Source organism: Salvia hispanica, unplaced genomic scaffold (genome assembly GCF_023119035.1).
Source record: "Salvia hispanica cultivar TCC Black 2014 unplaced genomic scaffold, UniMelb_Shisp_WGS_1.0 HiC_scaffold_482, whole genome shotgun sequence".
NCBI lineage: Eukaryota > Viridiplantae > Streptophyta > Magnoliopsida > Lamiales > Lamiaceae > Salvia > Salvia hispanica.
Window position 1 is genome coordinate 13,336 of NW_025952226.1, and position 22,994 is coordinate 36,329.

Consider the following 22,994-nt stretch of genomic DNA (forward strand, 5'->3'; position numbering starts at 1 on the left):
CCTTTTTTCGCTGATGACCTTCTTCTTTTTGGATAAGCAAATGTCAAAACTTGTAATACTTTGGAAGATTTTTGTGCAAGCTCTGGCATGAAGGTCAGTATTTCGAAAACTACCTTACGCTTGCGTGTTGAGGAGAGGTAAGACAGATTACTAATGTTTTAGGCGTGTTATTTGGGTTGCATAAGAAGACGAGATATGCCTATATTTTGGAGAAAATGATAGCACTTTGGAATACGTCGCAAATCTGTTTTGGCCCAAGCGGTATTGCCACTATATGCAATGCAGACATCTAATGTTCTGCTGAGACATGGGGAAGACTATTAGAGAAGCAACGCCTAAGTAAGGAGGCGCCCTAAAGAAGATGGTAGACTAGGATTTAGGGACTTCCGGCGGATTAATGGAATGAAATCTTGTTGGAAATTTTCAAGAATTCAAAGTCTCTGTGGGGAACATTAATATGTGCTACCCGAAAGCGGGATTTGATCCATGCATGCCTACCTTGTGCACACCTTTTTGGAGATTGATCTGTAAATCTTGGCCTATGATGATTTGGGCATTAGGGACGGGTAAGAGTGTGCAATTCTGGAATCATCGCTGGATGGCTCACTACGCATCTCATTCCCGACCATTTACTATACAAGACTCTGGATTTTTTTGTTGAAGGCCTAGAATGGGATTGGTCAAAATTCCAACACTTATTGCCACAACATGTTGTTCAATCTCATAGAAGCTATCATGAGAGGACGAAGCTTTTTGGGGCCCCTCGTCATCAGGTAAGTTCTCTATCAAATCAGCCTATGAGAGTTGGTATCGCCAAATTTTATACCATCGTGGCGAATCTGGAAATGGTATGGGCCACAGCGAATCAAGTTATTTTTTTGGGTTCTTCGAATAATGGTGTATTGATTAATGAGGGAAAAGGGCGGAGCGGCTTTCTTCGTCGGGTTCTTGTGGTATGTGTGGTTATATATGCGAGAGTGGCCTTCATATGTTGCGTGATTGTTACAGGCGATGCGAACATGGTCGGCTTGGTAAGGCATGGTACGACGGAGGATTTCTTCGACGAGTCCTTAAGCTTATGGCTTTGGGGGATTCGGGAAAATCAACTCCAAAAGTGTGATGGGTAATGGTCTCAAGTGGTGTACGTTATTTGGCGTTGGTTGCTTGGTATATCGGAAGAAACGATGTGGTTTTGTTTTTAAAGAGGAAAAAGTATGCCTAGAAGTGATTATGAGGGCAGATTGTTAGTATGGCTCGGTATATAGAGGAGACTCACTAGACGAAGGTGTAAGGATGGGAGCCTCGCGATCGCCTATGTTGATAAATTTGGAGACCTCCTTTAAGTGATACTCTTAAAATGAATACGGATGCCTCTCTTGGAGGAGAGTCGGGAAAGCATCTTCAGGAGGTTTATTTCGTGATGAGCTTGGAACATGGAAGCTTGGGGTTTGTTGGCCAACGCCTGAGTGTGTGCTCCATTTTGACAAACCCTGAAGTTTGGTGCTATTCTATGGTTTACAGCTGGCTAAGTCTCAGAATTAGAAGCTAGAAGTGGAGAGTGATAGCCTTGTCGGAGCTCGCTATGATTCTAGGGAATTTTGAGATCTCTCACACTGTCGCTCCATTATACACAAGGTACGAGAACTACTCCGAACTTTTGAGTCTCGCTGTGGTTCATGTGCACAGAGAAGGTAACTTTGCAAATGATTTTTTTGTCGCACTATGCATATAGCTTTTCTAGAGGAGTTCTATGTTCTAGAAAACCTACCAATGGGTATTGGCGCTTGGTTGCTACATGATAGGATTAGGTGTTTCTTATATCCGTTAGTTTCTTCTTTTTTTCGAGCACCGCCGCTTATGTACCAAAAAAAATAAAAAGATTAATTATGTCTTCCTCGTTGTATCTACACATTACTATAATTACTTAACTACATGAATGGTGTAGCCGTGGGAACAATATGTTTTTTGCTTCTATTTTTCACTGTACACGGCCTTTTAAATTATTTATTAATTCATTATTAGGTAATCTCCTTGTTATCTTTATATTTTATGAAACGAAATTAAATACTCCATATGTTATACTCTACAGTAAAAATAATTATTTTATTATTTAAATAATTATTTTGATTAAATAATATAAAAATGACACCATGCATGTATATACTTTTCAGTGCTATCCCCAACTAACTAACTATAATCACTTATATCGATTTACTTATATACTATATATCTCCACTAAAAAATTATGAAACAACACTAAATAGAGAGTATATAAATATTTAAAAATAGGTTAAAATCTTAATAGTTATTCATGTCTAATTATTTTATTTTTAAATTTATTTTAAGATTATAAATTATAAAAATAATACATGTATACTTAATTTCTCATTATTAGTATCACATATTAGCTGATGATCATTAAGTCGATTTCATTGTATACACTACATCTTCACGTAAAAAAATCATGAACAAAATTAAATTAAATTGATAATAATCATTCTCGTCCAATTATTTTATTTTTTAAGTAAATCTTAAAACTATAAATTATAATAATGACTAAATCTATATATATTTAATTTTTCGCTAGTATCACTCAACTAATTGATGATCACTAATTCGATTTCATTTTATACTTTACATCTTCTTCACTAAAAATCATGAAATGAACTTAAATATAATATACTCCATGATAGTGAAAAAAATAAATAAATTGACAATAGTCATTCATATCCAATTATTTTATTTTTAAATAAATCTTTAGATTGTAAATTATAAAATGACTACATGTATATGTACTTAATTTCCAATTTGGGTATTATCTAACTAATCGATGATTATTAAGTCGATTAAATTATGTACTCTACTCACACAAAAATCATGAAAATGAAATTATATACTATAATATGTTATAGTAGCAAAACAAATTAAATTGACCAATAACTATAGTCATTGACACCGAATTATTTAAAAAACAAATAAATATGATGATTGTGCATTGTAAAGATGACTACATTATGTATACTCCAATCTACAAAATTGGTAGTTGATTTCATTATACTAATCTATATATTCGTGAAAAAAATGAAATGAAATTAGATTATGATATATAATAGTGAAGAGCAAATTAAATTGATAAATTTCAATCATTCGAAGTCTACTTATTTAATCATAAAAAATCTTACGATTGTAAATTATAAGAAGGACTATATGTGTTATATAGTAGTAGTACTTAATTTCTCGCCAATTCGACAAATCAATTGATGATAATAAGTCGATTACATTGTATACTCAATATCTTCATGCCAAAATCATCAAACAAATTGTGGGTATGATAATATATAATGGTGAAAAATAAATTAAATTGATAATAGTCATGTACGTCTAGTTATTTAATTATTTATTAATTTTTAAGATGTAAATTATACATGTATATCTTTATTTCTTAGTAGTATCATCAAAAATTGATGATTATTGTCTATTGAGTCGATTTCTTTGTATAAACGTTTTCCCTATAAGTTTGAAAATAAATTAGATATGATATATAATATGGGTAAAAATTTAAAATTTAAAAACAGAATTTTCATTAACCTAATTATTTTATTTTATTTAATTCTTATAATTGAAAATTGTAAAAATGAGTACATGTATATATATATATAAATTTTTTTTTTCCATGGAATAATTTTTTATGATTGTTAATTCAATTTTCTTGTATCCTCTATATTTTCTCGTAAAAAAATAAAATAAAATTAGATATAATATAAAATAAGTAAAATCTAAATTAAAATGATATTATTAGAAATAAATTTTAGAAATTTAACGGTATCAACTCCATTTTAAAATAATAATATTAGTTAGATAGAAATTTTAGAAAGCAAAGAAGTTCAAAGACATTTACTTCTATTTTGAAATGATAATATTAGTTAGATAGAAATTTTTAGAAGTCAAGAAGTTCAATTTATGAAATTTTCCCAAATAATGTAACGTTTTTATTGTCATGATTGTCAATAATTTCATACCATATATAATGGCTGTGATTTAGTAGTGTTTGACTTTGCAAATATAATAAAAAAGGGTAATTATCGGTTTGAAATTTAAAGGCATTTTGTATATAAAATTTTTTTTCAATTTATCTTTATCCATAATCTAATTTGTAACTGAATTTTGTCCATGATATTTTCATACATATATTTTTAAATATTTTAAATAGTATGTCGGTTAGTACATGATATTTTCATAGTATTTTTTAATTTACTAACTCTTTGGTCCTTTCTAGAAGTTAAATAACACATGTAATCTTAACATTTATTTTTTCATATAGTATGCTATTTTATTTAGTGATCAATATAAAGACAAATAGTATACAAATTTTTAAATTTTACTTTTGTATAAATTTTATATTTTCTAATTAATCTCCCGTTAACTTGAAAGCAAAGTTCCATTTCTATATAAGAAAATTTCACCACATTCTAAGTGAGATGTTGTTTAGTGTTTAGTAGTACTAATTAATTATTTTTACGTACCTAACATAATTTAAATGGGTTCTATATTTATTTAATTATGCATGTTCTTGACCATAAATCTATCATTTCTTTTATTGGAATACTAAATTTGTTTAAATATGTTTTTGGATGTTACAATTTTACCATTTTGAAAGCACTCACAATTAAATGTAAATCTATTATTTTAAACGAATCTCACATTCTACTCATTTTTTTTTTCTATTTTTTTATAAAGTTAAATAATTTCTTAAAACACGTCTAGAAGTCAAAAAGGCTCAATAGTAAAGGGAGAGAGTATTAAAATGATTAATTGTTTTATGAAAAATATGCTACTCAACAATAGAAACTGTTATTCGGTGAAATGAAACGATATAAAATCAAAACTGAAATTAATTCTATTAACCTAATAATGAAAAAAGTATATTTTTTTGGTTTAAAAAATTTATCCTCTTATGTCCTGATTATCCATCCCTAAAAGCCAGGTTAATCATTAATTAATGCTATGTAGGTTTATTGATCTTAAAATATTATAGGAAGGAAAAAAGGTGTGGAGTATGAAAAATGAGAGGAGCCCCCCTGGCTTCATATTCTGTGTCTAATCTCTCCGGCGTGTTCATTATCATTTATCAGGTAGGAAGGAAAAAATATTGTGTGTCTAATCTCTCCGGCGTGTTCATAAAATTAGATTTGTTGTTTGTGCAGAATGGATGGGAAGGGAAAACCGCCCTTATCTCCAAGGCCAATTAAGGCACACAGAATTGCGGAAACGATGCGCTCTAATCGGATATTTTTCGATGGCAACATTTATTTCTTTACGGAGTTGGTGAGGAAAACGTATAAGGTGAAGGAAAAGTGGTCCCATGAATATGATAAGAGTCTGGCTCAACTTGTGTTAATCAAGTTTCGATCTAGCCTATCCTACAAGCCCAAACCCCTACCCAGGCCTCCCATCTATGGTTCTTTGGATGACTCAGCTAGTATTTTCGCCTCCACGGTCAAGGTTGTGTTCCAGGTGCAGGGCTGGTGGTCTTATGATTATACTAATGATCTTGTTCAATTAGCGATAATCAAGCTCAGATCCAATAAACCAGTTAAGCCACTTGCTATTAAGCCACTTGCTGTTGATGTTGCTGATAAGCCTGTTGCTGATAAGCCGGTTGCTGTTCCCCTTCAACAAACTCAAGGGATCTCTGAATAGCAATGTTTGTTTTTGATATTTTAGTGTTAACTAGTGTTGAAAACATGAATGTTGTGTTTGACGAATCTTAGTTGCTCTATATGATTTATGTTATGCTTTCTTTAAATACAAAGAATGAAAATTACTTTAGCTGTTCAGCCTGTTCTGTATGGTGAGATGGAGGAAAGTATGCAATATGGCATGTAACTAATCTTGGTTTTACCTGTTCAAGGCTTTAGAAAGCCACAACTATTTCTATCCATTTCTATGTGATCAATGCATATATTATTCCCATCGGCAAAAAAATTTCAGATTTTTTCGTAATTATTTTGTCAAATAGAGATGAAATTATGAGATTGAGAAGTTTAGAGTTAGTTTTTTTATTTGATAAGTTAGATGATAAAATTGTTGGTTTTTATTGCAATGGAAAGGAGCATGAACCATGGTGCAAAAGAAAATTGGGAGAGGTTGTATTGGGATGATGGCTATTCTAAGAAACTTGCTGAGGATCATGCTAATTATGATTCACCTGATGATGACGAGGTTTGGTGCATTTCTTTGACCATTTCATCACTTGTTTCGCGGTTTGAACTATCATATATTGATCATTGAACAATGTATCTCAGGACAATTCATGTTAACCTGTTCATGATTTTGTGTTTCTTTCATTGTTTTTATCATTTTCATTTTCCTGGTTAGAAAAGAATATATATGGGTGTAATGATTATCTCTCTTTTATTTGCAGGTAATTGTCTATAAACTGCATATCATTTTCATTTTCAATTCTATTTTGTGTGAATTGCAATCTGCATACTCATGGAATCATCGGTTTTATTCAAACTTTATGAAGACTAATCTTTTGGCAGGAATTCATGTACTTGTAACTTTCGCCTTCTACCCTGTCCTTAACTTATTTGTGTCTTCATTCCACTTTTTCCTCATCTGCGCATATGGAAGTTTGTAACTGTATTAGCTGGTATCTTATTCAATAAATAGTATCTTGCTTTATTATTATCTGTGTAAGTTTTGCCCTGTGCATTCTGGTGCCTCTAGAGTGATACATTAAGATGTTTTATAAGCCTCCTTTTGTAACAATTCAACTCGACATTTGCCATTTTAGCTACAGGATCAATTGTGGGGAGAAACACGGAAAGAGACACCTGGGAAAAAGCTAGCCAAATCCGTGACAAATTTGAATATGATAGAGACAGAAGAATGAGAGAAAGGGTCAGTTGACTTGGTTATAATTTGATTGCTTTTTAGTGCATCTGATCCGATATGATACCTACAGATCTTTGACAAAACTAAAGAATTGCGTTTATACTTTTAGTTCTGTACCAATGAACAATTAAACTGATTTTCATTTAGTTCTCATTTCTGGTTACTGGATTCACAAAACTTGCAATTCTTATTGGTGCATTGGCATCCAGCTCCTGCCAACATTTCTTTTTCCCTTCAGTCAATTCTGGTATACAGTTATGATCATAGTTATGTTTATGGAAACTGTATCAAATCTAAGTTTCCCAAGGCACACCTAAAATTTCAGTACTGTCTGATTTTCCAGGCTCTTTATAGTAAGAGTTTTGAATTTGCAGCATTTGCCCCAATTCTCACATTCCATTAATTTTTTTCCACTTATTTTTCTTTAAATATTAAAACTAGCATGAAATTAAACATGACATTATTTCGCTGTTGGAGAATTGATATTTTTTCTAAATCAGCCAGATCTATTTTTATGGTTTATCGATTACATTGCTGACTATCCCATCACAACATTACAAGTTTATGTATACAATTACAACCCAAAAAATAGATAGTATCACTATATATTATAAAAGGGCTAATGCTTGACATACTGCTTGTTATATCATGAAACAATATCCATGCCCACAAAACTGTAGCTGAATTTTAAATATTACTAGTTCAAAACAGATCACGTTGATTCATAAGGATTTTCCAAAAGTAATGTTCTTGTCCTCGGAACTCTTTATGGAATAATATGTTAAATTTCTAAACTGTTGTACAACATTGGGCATCGGGTTTGCTAAATCAAGGAATTTCACAAATAAAAAGGTTGAGCATAATGCATTTCCATTGATTTCTGTGTGTGTGTTTGTGTGTGCATGCATATTTGCACAATGCTTTTATGGTAAAGGATCTCCTACCTTTTATATCTGCCCTTTCATATTAGTTCCTAATATTTTATTTTCTGAAGTGCACTGTCAATTTCCTATGTAGGAATCCCTGGTTGTGCTAAATCGGCACTCTGTAATGAAATAATGAGTTCTCCTGGAAGGCTTGGTGAAAAGTTTGATGGGTGATCTTATCAAAGGTATATCGGATAGCTCAATCCCATTTGAACTGTGCAATAACCAGTTTTCGGATGATATAAATTGAATGTGTTCGATCATAGATAGAATTTTTTATTTGGAGTGCTATGAATGCCATGTTACTTGCACAACCCTGACACAATGCTAAGGAAATGGGTTTTGTGTGTGTTGCATATTGTTCCTTAGGTTAGGCCACTCAGGTGAGGGCTCTACATGGTATTGTTACTTTGATTCTAGAGTATCATGTTGTTTACCTGTATCACGATTAACCAATTGTGACATAATTAGCGAGATACAAGGTGAAGGTTGATCAAGAGAACCGCTAGAAACTGTACTGACAAAAATGCTCCCAATGAAGAAGTTTGGAGAAAGGTCATATTTTTTCTTTCCATCCCAGCTTTTCTATTTCATCCAGCAGCATGTTTCTAGTGTTGTTAAGTTTTTGGGATGGCATTTTTCATATAAAAGGAACTGCTAGTTATTTGCCCACTTCACAATGTTACGGTAAGGCGCCTTCAACTGTCATCACCACATAGTAAGCAAAAAAGACAGTATACGTGATTTCAAAAATACTGACACAGTTTTTCCTCTGTCACGGGAAGATATGACATTGAGCCTTTTCATACACTTTCTTATCACTATGGTTGACCTCTCCTATAAAAGAAACTCCCCACCCCCTTTCTCATTCTTCTTCTTCTTTTCTTCTTCATTTTTTACAGATTGAGGACATGTGTCGCAGCACAGGGGCATCTGGTGTTCCAGTCATACCCGACTCAGAAAGTCAATTTTCTTTCATGGATTCTTATCAACAATTTAGGAACCTTACTGTTCTTGTGAAAACATTGCTTCTGTTTTATCTATTTGAACTTGCTTCATGTTCTTATGAAAATTCAATGCTGTATTCTTTACAATTTTTACTCTGATAAAGACTATCTGGTCATTATCAGAAAACTATCAGTCTACTGTTGTTGTCTAGTTCAATTCTTGCACCCTCCAGACACTGGTAAAGTTATACTAGATTTTATGTTGTGAAAGGTCATACTAATAATGGCATAATTATTCTTCTATACGACCAATTAAATGAAAAAATATTTAAACTTTGTTGATTTAATAGTCCTAGTGCTAATTGCTGCTTGACTTTAACGAAGGGGATTTTGAAATGTTTAATAACTATTGCTTAATAAAATCATAATGAAAGACGCAGATTAAAATGGATTAAAGAAGTCTAAGTCAGGAAGATAATATGATAATGGAAGGAGTCGACTAATATCAAAATACACAAGTCAAGTCTGCGAAATTTGAAAATTGAAAGTCTAATGCAAGATAGTTGATCAGATCAGTCTCCATCTCCGTCTCCGAGCTGCCTGCGTTTCTGGGACCGCTCCATAGCCGCATCAGCCACATCATCTGACTCCCGGCGTTTCAGGGACCGCTCTGCAGCCGCATCCTCCAACTCCCTCCAGCATCTTTTTGACTTGCTTGATCAATTTTTTGCCAACCAGAGAATAGAGTTGTGGTGGGTCTTCACCTTGGAAACCATTAAATTTCTTCACCTTGAGAGCCAAGGCCGCCGCTTCACTATATAACGAAGCATCAGCCACATCCCCACCCTCCGGGTTACTCACACCGGACACATCAGCCACACTCACCGCCCCAGCCCCACCCTCCGGGTTACTCACTAGAGTCCAAGTTGGAGTCTCCGTAGAGTCTGCTCCAACCGACAGGGTTGGGAGATAGGTCAGGGTTGGGATCGTGATCGGGATCCTGAAAAATAATTAGAATTATGAAATGAATCCACAAAACGGTATAATCACTTATTAAACACTCCATAAGTGAACTCTTTCGCAAGCGGAGAAATGAGGGCGGTCAAACTTCATCAAAAGAAAGAAAACAATTAATCGATGTTATAATTAAAAACGACTGAATTGAATAAATGAGTATTAAATTAATAGAGAAGTGTGCTACAAAATTTGAGAGGCCATGCAAAACATAAATTTGGATTAGATGCTGCCCAAAAGGTTTTGTTTAAGGTAACCATATTTTATAGCCATCATTTTAGATTGAAAAAAACTAAACATGAAAACATGCTCTAGCTTAAACAACATTGTATTATGAAATTAAACTTACATAGTTTTATTTACTATTGCACAAATTTTGACAGAATTTGTAGCCTCCGAAAGTAACATTTCATTTCATCAAACACATTGTGGGCACACAGAAACCACCAAATTTCCATTTGGGCTTTTCGTAAAAGCACAAATTATAAAATAAAAATAAAATAAATTTCTTGAGAAACTAACCCGATTTAATTTCATCAAACACATTGTGGGCACACAGAAACCACCAAATTTCCATTTGAGCTTTTCGTAAAATCACAGATTATAAAATAAAATAAAATAAATTTCTTGAGAAACTAACCCGATTTCATTTCATCAAACACATTGTGGGCACACGAAAACCAGCAAATTTCCATTTGGGCTTTTCGTAAAAGCACACATTATAACATAAAAATAAAATAAATTTCATGAGAAACTAACCCGATTTCAATGGAAAGATTGTGAAAACTGCAGATCTTGAGATAGTTCTCGCCGCATAGTAAGGGATTTTTCGAGAGGGGGTTTGAGAGAGAGACGGTTAAATGGGAGCAGATAATATCCTCTTTTCTTTTTTTTATTGTAACTTAACGTTTAATATTTTTATTTATTTAGATTTGCTTATATAAATTTTTATGTTTCTCTTAATTATATTTCATATCTTAACTAATGCTATTTTAAATGGAGAAAAAATAATTACCAATAAAAACAATAACAATAAAAAAATTGAAAATTAGTGCATTAAGTAAAATATAGTATAAACTTATTAATTTAAAATTGGGCTATGCAAATTTCGAATATGCGGCCTTTGGCGTTATTAATAGGCAAATTTATATTATGGAGTATTTTACTTGAATATACCTTATAGTTAATGTACATATGGGAGGCATTACGTTTCAAATCAATACCCAACAATTTATGTGTGCGAGTGTGTGTCTTTTACAAGAATAAGAAATGGAGTATGAGTTTGAAAATTAAAAATTTATGATCTTTGAGTGAGATTATATAAAAATAAAAAAAAAAAATTTTGCAACTACTATCAATTAGTACATCTTATATTCCCCTATTTGACAATGTATAGATAGATAACACTAGAATTCACCTAAGTAAATTTTAACGGTCTAAAAAAAACGTTGTACGGAAAGCCAATACAACTTATCATACTGCTTATGCGAATTTTTCCCGAATAGGTTTATTATTTTTATCCTCACAATTAAAGTATTTTAAAAATCACGATGTCAACAAAAATCAAGTAGCCCAAATATGATTAAAGAGACCTAAAACTCCTAATTATATGGAAAAGTCTTCATATAAATATCTTAACGGCGTCATATTCGGTTTTTATATCTCTCTACACAGTTGAATATATTGACAAAATTTATCAAGACTATTAATAATAATTTTAAGAAGAACATTTGTTAGTGAATAAGAGGGTATTAATATATATACTCGTAATGGCATAATTATTCTTCTATACGACAAATTAACTGAAAAATATTTAAACTTGACTTTAACAAAGGGAATTTGAAATGTTTAATAACTATTTTTGGGTATTTGAAGGCTGCTGATAGGATTTAGGATCCTAACAAGAATTAGAGCACCTGTGCGTTTGTGAGGTTGAGTAAATTTGAAGGAAGAACCCTAGCAGTCACTAGGGTTTGGAAGATACGATATTTTGAGAAAATAATATTTGTCTTATTTCTCGTCGGTTTTTGACTCTCTAATGAACTCTATATATAGAGTTCGGACCTGCTGATTCGACTCTACGATTCGGGAAAGAATCAAGAAGAAAACCCGAAAAGATTTATCAAAAACTAACCTAAACAAAATAGCGTTCAACAAGGAAATAGAATAACCAAGGCAAAAAATAAAATAAGGAAAACTAAACAAATCTTCCATCTCTATCTCGTAGGACGTGTAGTCCTTGAATTTGGTTGCGATCATTTGCGTTGGGGTCTATCTTTCTTGCTCCTTGTTATGCTTCTCGATCGACCTTTCTCACTCGGTTCTTCTTCATGATCGGTGTGCGAGTACGTTTGCATGGCTGGTGTTGTTGACGTCTTGCGTCGACTTGTAGTCTCGATGCATTTGATTGTTGAAATCCCTATCAGCTGCATGAAGAATATGTAGGTGCATTTTAACTTTATTTGATTTGATGAGGAAAATCAATATTCAAATTGAGTTGGTGAAGTGTTGTCGTAATGCATCAGCCAAATCATAATCCATGCATATAGTTAATTTGTAATACTTCATTCGTTTCAATTAAATTGAGCAATGTTCTTTTATGGAATTAACAATAAAATTGAATCATCTCTTTTTCTTTTTTTTGAAAAAAACAAAACATTTAATCACTATTCACCTACTTTACTCTCTCTATCACTCCTACTTTTTCTCTCTCATATTTTATCTTATTACTATTATTTAGATCATTTTGTACAGTTTCTTAGTCTCCATATAAAAAAAGTGACCTAATTTAGTTGGGAGAGAGGGAGTACCATTTTTGATTAAATATATTATATTAGATTTTATTAAATCAACAACTTAATTTTTACAATAATGAAAAATTAATTCAATAAAGAACTCGTACTTAATAAGTAAAAAGTGAGAAAATTAGCATCAACAATAATTTCAGTACTAACAACGCTCTTTTATAAATGTGGAAAATAAATAGTTACAATCCAAATTATATTACGTAAAGGCAGACATATGATTTGGTAATGGATTTTTCTGTTCACGTTGAAATTCAACCGCGTTCCTAATACTACAAGTATTAAATTTTGTTTATGATTAATAAGTTTGAATTTAAATATTCAATAGTAGCTTATAAATTCTAATAATAGATACCTGATTAACATTATGATTAATAATTAGTGATCTAATTTTCTGTTGCTGATAAGCTTCATGTTCCCCTTGAAGATACTAAACTGGCAATGTTTGTTTTTGATATTTTAGTTGTGTTTGACGAATCTTAGTTGCTCTATATGATTTATGTTAAATACAAAGAATGAAAATTACGCAGGGATACAGACATTATTACTTTCATTGTATGGTTTTGCAGGAGGAAAGTATGCAAGCTTGTTGCTTGTAGAGGCAGATGAAGAAGAGTCCTGAAAGAAAAAAACAATTAAAACATTAATTGATAGCTAGAGACCATGGATGTGGTAACGTGGTTGGTTGATGAACTCGAATCTGAGGTGATTTGGTAATGCATGATACTGGTGTTTATATATATATAGAGTAACCACAATTTCCACTTTCATTTTAACTCATTTCCATAATGCAAACTCCAATTTCACCATCTCATGTATAACTCCTTATTGTTGGAATTGAATATTAAGTTTATAAGAGTTTTATTACTCTTGACTTCTCAATTTCATCCGCTTTTCTAAACAATCTTTCGGTGTCAATCGTTCCATCTCACGACTTTCATATATTCATCCACCCAATATCAGTTTCTACCGTCAAATTTTAGAACGAGGATCACATCAGAAATGAATAAGCATTAGAAATGGTCCACCGAAGATGACCTCAACCAAGGTGACTCATTATTAAAAATGGAAACACTTTTATCTCTACTCTCCACTTAACACACAAAATAAAATCGATAAAATCGTCTGCCCAAGGAAGGGTCACCTCCTTGGGACAGAGGTAGTACTATAATATATCCAAACCTGCAGGTCAAATTTCACTTTGCAATTCATGAATCCACACTGCCAATCAAGATCATCTGGTCTTTACAGAGCAACATTTGGATATATAAAATCAAGAATGCATAAATCACTAAACTGACATTCACTCGTAATGATTAATACTGAATGAAACATGATTCAAAAATAATTTTCGAATTTAATACTAGAAGTTGTTGCACAAGAAGTCAAGAATGTTGTTATTTGGAATCGAAGATGATGAACTCGAGCAAATAATTTTTTATCATATCGAATCCTATTACAAAAGTACTCCAGAAATTAAACAAATTATACACCATAATTCTGATTTGAAATGCATGAATTCTATCTCTATCTCTATCTCTATATTAAAAATCGAATCTTTATTTATTTTTAAAATTTTCAAGTCCCTATCTATGCAGGGAGGAGAGCTGAAGATGGCAAAGCATTGTTCATTGCTCAGTTGGCAATTAACTCCTTTTCTTCTCTTAAACCATTATTTCTAGCCAGCCAGCTCCTAATAATTTCAGTCCTTTTAATTCTCCATTTTGTCCATTTTCCCATATATATTTCTTGGTAAAAGTTTTGAATGAGTGAATTTAATCTTTTTCTTTTTGGTCAATTTGAATAAAACCCCATGCCTTGAATTTGGATATGTCTATCTAATTTGAGTCCTTACTCGTTACTCAGGAATATATTCTTCAATAATAATTGGTGATTTTACTTGCAATAATCGTATGTCCAAGAATAGTATTTGACAAGGTAGATAAGGCTAAAATAAGAATTTCAAGATCGTCCTTAGTTAAAAACATCATTTTGCCATATTAATATGTGTCGACAAAATATTTTAGCAACTTAGTAAGCCTAATACTATATGATTGAACAAAATTGCAAATTTAATAGAACAAGTATATTTTTTTATCAATTTATTTAGAAAAATGAGATGTATTTTGCATTAAAAAAAATAGACACTATTTGATAAACATAAAAAAAATAGAGGTAAACTAACTAACTAACTTGAAATGTCGTTAAGAAAAGGCGCAATTGGAAACGTTAATACGGTGGTGGGCCCAGCGGCGTAAACATTACTCAATTTCCTCCGCCTCCGCCGCTGCACCACCGCCGGCCGCTCTCCCTTCCGCCTCCGCACGCCAACACTCCATCGAATCCACACCTACTTTCCGATCAAACTCATCCACAGCAACGAGAGCATGTTTGATTAGCGGAAACACACACAAAATCAGCTACATTTTCCTCGATCGCCATGGATTCCCCCAATGAAAGAGGCGCTCCTCCCCAAATGTCAGGTGAATCAATTTCGCACTCTGAATTTGTATATTACAGCGTTAAATTTGTGTGAATGCAACGCGAAATTAAAAAAAAATTGAGAAATCGAGGATAGTATCATTTTCATTTTTCACCTCAATGTTCGTGGATTTTGAATGTGTGAGCAGGCGAGAAGGATCTCGAAAAAGGGATTCAGAACGGAGCACTCCCCCGTCGCCGTCGCCGCGAGCGCCGGCGCTGGTGGTCTCCACCCCAGCAAAGCCCTAATCGTGTCGAATTCAGGCAAACGGTTCGATCAATCGGGGAAGAAGAAGTACGTGAGGAGGTGACTGGCCGCCACAACGATAGGGGAGCTCCATTTGGCTGCGCAGAAGGGTGATGTGACGGCGGTGATTGAGATTTTGGGAGAAATCGACGAGCAGATGCTTAAGACGCTGCGGGGGCTGAGTTTGACGCCGGGGTGGCGGAGATCAGGGAGGCTGTAGTGAATGAGGTGAATGAATTGGGGAAACCGCTCTCTTCATCGCAGCTGAGAAGGGGTTCATTGATGTGATGAAGGAGTTGTTGCCTTATTCGCGAGGAGGGGATTGGGGACGAAGAATAGGTCGGATTTGATCCTTTGCACATCGCTGCCAGTCGAGGCCATCATGGTAATCCGACTTGTCTCATTACTTGATCCAATATTTTGATGTGAATAGGCATCTTTGAATGATGGTTGTGTGCTAAGACCTCTGATTTTGGGTGACAAAATGTCTTACAATGCGAGTTTTTTTGTGTGCGAACGATTTATCTGTCGAATAGCAAGTTAACTAAATAGTTTGATCATCTGAATTGTGTCATCTTGTTAAGATGGAGAGTGATTTTTCTACATTATATGGCTCAAATGATTGCTTGAAGTAATGGCATTCTCTTTTGCTAGCTGAGGAAATGAGAAAATAGAGAGTTTGATCTTTTTGTTCTTGAATGCTTTAGTTATATTTAGTAAGTGTCATTATCTGGATCTTTGCGAGGATAAATGTTATTTCGTTGTAAACCCGACTTATACGAACTGCAACTTCTACAGATATTGTTCAGATGCTGTTAGATCATGATCCAGACCTGAGTAACACAGTCGGCCAGTCAAATGCAACTCCTCTCATATCTGCAGCAACGAAAGGGCACCTAGCTGTTGTAAAGGAGTTGCTCCAAAACGATCCTGAGTCGCTAGAGGCGCGGAAATCCAATGGCAAAAACGCGTACACTTTTCAGCGCGCCAAGGCCATGCAGATATTGTGAAGGCTTTGCTAGAGATGGACCGACAGTTGGCCCGAAAAACTGATAAGAAAGGGCAGACTGCTCTGCACATGGCTGTGAAGGGCGAAGCTCAGCAGTGGTGAGGCTACTTCTGCAGGCAGATCCAGCCATAGTGATGCTTCCTGACAAATTCGGTAATATTGCGTTACATATAGCTACGAGGAAGAAGCGTGCTGAGGTAAGGAAAGGCGTTGATGCTTTGATGAGTCAAAAATCTGCATTTGTGGCTTCTGATTTATACATGTATAGAAGCTTATGTTATATGGCCTTTAGCTTCTGCATTTCTGATTTTACTCTTTTTTACAGTTTTTTACATCTAAAGCTTATGACTTTTGCAGATTGTAATGGAGCTCTTACGGCTTCGTGACACGAATGTAAATGCGCTGACTAGAGGTCAGAAAACAGCGCTCGACATAGCTGAAGGGCTCCTCTATCGGAAGAGATCTGTGAAATTAAAGACTGCTTGATGCGCTATGGTGGAATGAAGGCCAACGAGCTAAACCAACCCGTGATGAACTCCGGGAAACTGTCTCGGAGATAAAGAAAGAAGTGCATACGCAACTTGAACAGGCGCGTAAACAAACAAGAATGTGAATGGCATTGCAAAGGAGCTCAGGAAGCTTCATAGAGAAGGAATCAACAATGCTACTAACACGGTAACAGTGGTGGCTGTTCTGTTTGCAACAGTTGCTTTTGCAGCCATATTCACCGTCCCGGAGGCGACAACGACAAAGGGATGGCTGTGATGGTGAGCAGCCGGGCTTTCCAAGTCTTCTTCATCTCCAATGCCATCGCACTCTTCACATCCTTGGCTGTCGTGGTGGTGCAAATCACAGTGGTCCGAGGCGAGGGTGAAATCTGAGAGACGGGTTGTGGAGGTGATCAATAAGCTAATGTGGCTGGCCGCAGCTTGCACCACGGTGGCTTTCCTCTCCTCGTCTTACATCATTGTCGGCAAGCACCATAGATGGGCTGCAATCCTTGTCTCTATCACAGGGGCGGTCACCATGGCCGGAGTTCTAGGTGGCATGACGTATTATGTGCTGAAGACAAGGAGGATACGGAGGGTGAGGAAGAGAGAAGTATTCGAGAAGTGGAGGAAGCTCATTCAGACACTCTGACACTGATTCTGAAGTTAATCCTATTTATGTCATTTGATTCCACCGTCATCGGTTCTGGACTTTCGAGAAACGATCTCAACACGACGACACACTTGCCCGTGTGAGTTTCGACACGAATCATATGTTGCATCAATGGCTTCCTGCAATGAATCTCTGTAGAGATTCTTGAATATGACTGGTATTTGTTGGGATTAAGGTTGAGCTTTGTGACAAGAGAGAAACATAGGCAAATGGTCATGTTCTTGTCTTAGGTTCAATGAGGATTTTGTCTCGGCAAAGTGTAACACATTATGAAGGCTTTGAAGTTGTTGAAAGATTAGCAAATACAGATGGATGAATGTCAATTTATGTCACAGCATTTGAGCAATTTTTGAATATTTTAGTGTTCAATAAAATACATGCAAAATATCCAGAAAAAGAAAAGAAACAAAATAGGATGCAGAAACAAAGAAAATAAAAGTAAAATGGGAAGAATATATTTATTGATTAAAGATGAATATGTGCATCAACTTAGTACAACATGAATGGTCTATATATGGATACATATATCTATAAATGGAGTTTTTAACTAAATCATATGCTGAGGCAGAGAACGAAAAAGTGATGGAAACAAGAATACTAGCTACCAAAAAATTATGTCCCAGCATCTACAGCCACTGATACAGCTCTGCATTCGGGCCGAGCTGGGCTTCTACAAGTTATCGACATCGGGCAAAGGCACTTTCCAGTAGTTCCACGAGTTATAATCCTCCTGCGCGGATGCAAATTCAGCATCAAGAAACATGAAAACGTGATTTCTGGTATGGCTTGGGTTTACCTGTTCGATCAATGACGTTAGGCGGGAACATGTCATGCACCAGCGTGTGCAACGACCCGTATGATTTCACATCAATACGACGATTAATGGCCACCTCCCCTGCAAGGAAAAAAACATTCAAAGGAAAGTTGGAGTGTTTCTTTTCTTTTTCTTGCATTCTTTTTAGACTAAATCCTCAAAGACTTTACCTTAGGGTTGATTATGAAGATTTTTCCCTTAGGAATCCCAATTTTCCGGTAGCTGAGCTCGTCGGTGTCTCTGTTTCCAAAACCCGCGTAAAATGGATTGTAATCGGGTGGAAAGAGCGCCTTAATATCCTGTAACACAAAGATTGCATAACCATGTAAAGGTTCTTGGCAGACAAAACTAGCATAGCAAATGGATTTTGACATTTACCTCCAAACAGGCAATCTTGAATTCATGTGGAGCTCGTCGTATAACTGGCACACGCAACATTTCTGTCAGATACGATGGGCAAAGATGGATGTGTGTAGTGAAAAGATTGGAGAGAATGAAAATGGGTGTATCATAATTCACAACCAGATATGAAGAGAAATAACTTCGAACGAATCAAACTAATCAGAAAGGAACAACCATATATGAAAGTCTTGTAATGCCACTAAAGTAGTTTGAGCGACAAATTTTGCGATTAGATTTCAAAATTCGTAAAACCAGGTTTCATCTGTGTAGACACTTAATCTCCACTGATGGCTCTCATGTATCAAGTATAAAGATATGCCAAGGAGAAGGATGTCACCTTCTCGGTACAACGAGGAAATAATCCATCAGGGGAAATGACAACAGGTCCAGTTGGCAAGCTTTTACCATCCTGCCCATATTGAAACAAAACAATAACCACATAAGTCTCAAAATAATACGAGGATAAAGTTTCCACGCTCAAGAAACACAAGAACATCGCGAAGTTAACAGTTAGAGTAGCACGGATTTATGTGGACCAAACATTGCAACAGATTCAGGCCATCTTATCAACTAGGAAATTTTATGTGCTACAAACATATCGTGATCAGAAACCGCCATTTAGACTCACGGTCTTCAGAATTATACCTGCTTGAGATTGGATAGGAAGCTTTTCAGTTAAATATGCTTGAACAATAGCTCGTGCATTAGAAATAAGAGCTGGTATCCGTTCTCCTGTAGCAGAAACATTAATAATAAGACAAAACTACAGAAATGCAGTTCTTCATATTTCCAATAATCAAATGAGTTTCAGTTGGAAGCTCAGAATGCATGGTACGAATCAGCTTGGACCAAAAACCGGCATTTAAAGATACTACCTTTATTGCACAAAAAAGATGAGCGATCCCAGAATGACTCCAGTCTTTTCCTACCAACGGCATGACCTGGCCAAGAACATCAGACCTAGAAACAAGCAGACACGATTTTTTCAGGCAAAACCAAAGCTTTGGAACTGGGATTGGTTATCATGTCTCGATCTTTGTTTCGTTATCATTAACCCTCTCAAAGCAAGGCAGTAAAGGAAAAACACTTTAGTGTTCAGCCAATTACAGTCAGCAATAACACATTAGGAAATGAAATGTGAAACTAACTTACTTGGTAATAGTCCCGTCCACGTCTGATATCACGATTCGTGTATTCCACTTCCACAAATACATATGAGCTTCAACCTTCTGGGATCCAAGAACTCTGGTAGAGAATTTGAAACTCACCATGTTTTGCCCTCCTTGAGATTCAAAGATGCAATCTGTTCGGTGGTGGGTGCATTAGTTCTAATAAACTGCTTGCGAGGAGACTCACTGGCTGCACGTGCTGTGGGGGTGAAACTGCCTGTTGACTCTGTGAGCCGGATTCGGAACCAACATAGACGTCTTCATTAGAAGAGTAACTAGTGGCATGTTCGAGTGGCTTGGACCTCCTAAACGGATTGGCCAGAGTCTCCATCTGCGAGATGGAGTAGACACCAGCTGTGGATCGTCTTCTTTTTTCTGGCTTCTCCTGTTCCACCGGGATTGATCTTCTGCCTCGACCGGTAGATCTTCGCCAAAAGCAGCCATGCTGAGAACAATGTGTGCAGCTTTATGCCATGGTACGTACTTCCCTGAATTCTAACAATCAGGTCTTCACTCTTCACAACTGATGCAGGTGAAAGTTTAAATTCCTCCAATGATATGCGCTTCGTTGAAGGCATCTTCTGCTGCACTCGAGCCCATTCCAGAATGAAGCAACTTTGCGCAAAGAGATATTTCCAGCCCTGCAATTAAAAAAAATATGATAATATCAGATTCGGGAAATGAAGGAAACTAGAATGTAGTGTAGTGGTAATCTTGCTGTTACTAAATGAAATTTTTTACCAAACGGTTCCCGTTGGAGCAGCTGTATGTGGTTCAACGTGGTCCCTTTCTCGACATACATCAGAAGGAGACTCCTTACCATCATTCACTGTTCCGACAGTTCGATCATCTTCCACTTGTTTCCCTGAATCCTGATCAACGGTAGCAAACCGAACAGCCATGCGATCAGAACCATTGTGATCTGTATTGGAAGTAGATATTTCCTGAGCTGCAGCTTCAACCTGTGACTCGAGCAATGAGACACGGCTAGGAATTCCAGACTCGTCGCAATCTGATTCACCATTGTCTCTTGATATTTCAAGATTCTGTTCTACATGTTCGTCATTCATCAAAGGACTCAAGGCGATTTCTGGTCTCCTGAACAACTGATATCCTCCCGATCCTCGTCTGCAGACTGCTGCGAAAATTCCATGAACTCATGGCAACTCTTGAAAACATCACGTGTAAGAAAACGGCCTGATGCACTTTCAGAGCCACTTTCTACACTGAACTCCTTGTCGTGAATAGATGAATCCAGACTTGCTTGGACATGGTATAGACGATCTTTGTCACTTTGTCCAGGCTCTAAGTGTTCAGAAGATTGAGGATTCTCGTCTCCGTTGAAATTTTTTCCAAGGGGTGTTTTCATGTGTAGGAGAATCAAGCTCGTCCATACAATTAGTCGTCCACAAATCATCACCCCTGTGAAACTGTTGAGTTCGTTCAGCCCGGTCCAAGGTGAAACTGAGGCGTGCTCAGTTGCACACTTGCAGCATCCGTCACGGATGATGATATAGGTGCCATTAGAATATGCCCGTCCACGCTCACCAAAACCACCTCCGAATTCGAATTTTGCGATTCCTCCAATGCATGTTCCACACTATCTAAATTATCGTACTCAGAGAACTCAACTGAACCATCCAAAGAAGATTGTTCATCTTGAAACTCATAGAACATCCGCTCATTGTCAGACTCGGCTCTCTCTAACCGCTTCATACCAAGAGTTGTGCGTAAATCTTGCATCTCGCGTCACCACCATTAAACTCATCGATCTCTTGCCCCAAAAAAATCGTTCTCTTTAGAACCGCTCTCTGCATTACTATAAACACTGCTATTGTCCTCCCTCCCGCCTTCAAGACTCTCCGAGTCCTTAACACCCTCCCGATCATCCTTCTCCGCTCAACCTCCCTGACAAAATAAGCTTCACCCGAGTTATCAAGATGCATATGAAAATCGGCTTCGACACCATTGACTTCTATTCGGACAAGCTTCTCCGCCCTTTGAGAACACCTTGAAATTTTCCAAACCGAACATACCAAGGCGTGCTCCTAAACGTCCCATCGTGCTGCTTAACAACGATTATGTCCACCGCCCCACCAAACGGATGAAACGGTGTGGCAACCGAGTACACTCCTTGTGTTATGATGCTGCCAACTCTACCCACCACATTCATTTGGCTCACTCACAAATATTCACCCCCAATAAATGTCAAATTCCAATCCTCTAACCCTAAATCAACATAATCCATACAACAAAATCCTCAAAAATATCCCAATCCTCGGAATTTCCGACATCTGCATGCAACAAAATGAACACATTAAGATCAAATGATCATGCAATAATTCTATCCCTTTTAGCTCTACTGCAAAACTAAATCACATCCAAAGAGGAAAATTGTACTAATTTTTTTTTTTTTTTGACAAAGTCTATGATGTAGTAAATCCCAATTCAAAATCAACTCCAATTCAATTGCTAGTCAAACATAGCCCTAACAACATAATTTCACAAAAAAAAATTTACTAAGTCAACAACAGTGAGATAGCAAATGCAAGAGCTGAAGCTTGAATCAAATGCTTTGAAATCGGAAGTAGTGATTGACGAGAAAGAGCATAAACGATACTTACACAAATTCAATAATTTGCTGATTTTCCAGAAACGAATCCAAGCTGCGAAGATTGAAGTGTTTAGCCCCGAGATGAAGTGAAATCGGTTGAATTTTTTTTTCGCAGAGAGAAGATTCCGAGAATATATTTTTAAGAGTCGTCCATTTATTTTCCTCACCGAATGGTAGGTGATTGTGTGCAAAACATCTGCCTTGATTTTTCTTTCTTCTAAAATTGTCAATCAATGCACTTTTATGTTTGGAAATGAGACAAGAATTGATGTAATTAATTTTATAAATTGTTATTAAATTATACTTGTATCAAATAGATTATAAAAGTATGAGAAACTTATTAACAATAGAATATAATTAATATGTGCGGATGACTAAAAATGAAAAAAAAAAGGAATATTGGTTGTTCGTAGAGCGATGTAGTTTTTAATTTATTTTAAACGTTATAATTTATCTCATTAAAATTTAAATGAAAAATTACAATGAGGCAAAAGTATTATTTCAAT

General features: G+C 35.6%; 2 protein-coding genes, 1 long non-coding RNA gene and 2 pseudogenes across 5 annotated transcripts; 3 read left to right on the top strand and 2 right to left on the bottom strand.

Annotated features, from left to right (window-relative positions):
- Positions 1–5,057: 5,057 nt before the first annotated feature.
- Positions 5,058–6,904, top strand: LOC125199395. 3 transcript variants are annotated; one of them, XR_007172582.1, is made up of 4 exons: positions 5,058–5,132; positions 5,205–5,704; positions 6,111–6,222; positions 6,800–6,904. XR_007172582.1 is itself a non-coding variant. In XM_048097420.1 (2 exons), the coding sequence occupies exon 2, from the start codon at positions 5,206–5,208 to the stop codon at positions 5,698–5,700; it is 495 nt and encodes a 164-aa protein (XP_047953377.1). In that variant the 5' UTR covers positions 5,058–5,132; position 5,205; the 3' UTR covers positions 5,701–5,837. The 3 variants fall into 3 exon arrangements, 1 of the variants encoding a protein (XP_047953377.1); XR_007172583.1 differs by having other exon boundaries at positions 6,806–6,898; XM_048097420.1 differs by lacking the exons at positions 6,111–6,222; positions 6,800–6,904 and having other exon boundaries at positions 5,205–5,837.
- A 930-nt stretch (positions 6,905–7,834) lies between these two features.
- Positions 7,835–8,884, top strand: LOC125199399. Its single transcript, XR_007172584.1, has 3 exons — positions 7,835–8,011; positions 8,298–8,381; positions 8,729–8,884. It is a non-coding gene; the product is annotated as an uncharacterized LOC125199399 (long non-coding RNA).
- A 340-nt stretch (positions 8,885–9,224) lies between these two features.
- Positions 9,225–10,992, bottom strand: LOC125199400. Its single transcript, XM_048097423.1, has 3 exons — positions 10,964–10,992; positions 10,547–10,672; positions 9,225–9,773 (listed from the first exon to the last, which is right to left on the bottom strand). Exons 1-3 carry the CDS (start codon positions 10,990–10,992, stop codon positions 9,413–9,415), a joined length of 516 nt encoding a protein of 171 aa, XP_047953380.1. The 3' UTR covers positions 9,225–9,412.
- Positions 10,993–15,031: 4,039 nt separating this feature from the next.
- LOC125199401 lies at positions 15,032–17,520 on the top strand (annotated as a pseudogene).
- A 402-nt stretch (positions 17,521–17,922) lies between these two features.
- On the bottom strand, positions 17,923–22,692 carry LOC125199402 (annotated as a pseudogene).
- Between the last annotated feature and the right edge of the window lie 302 nt (positions 22,693–22,994).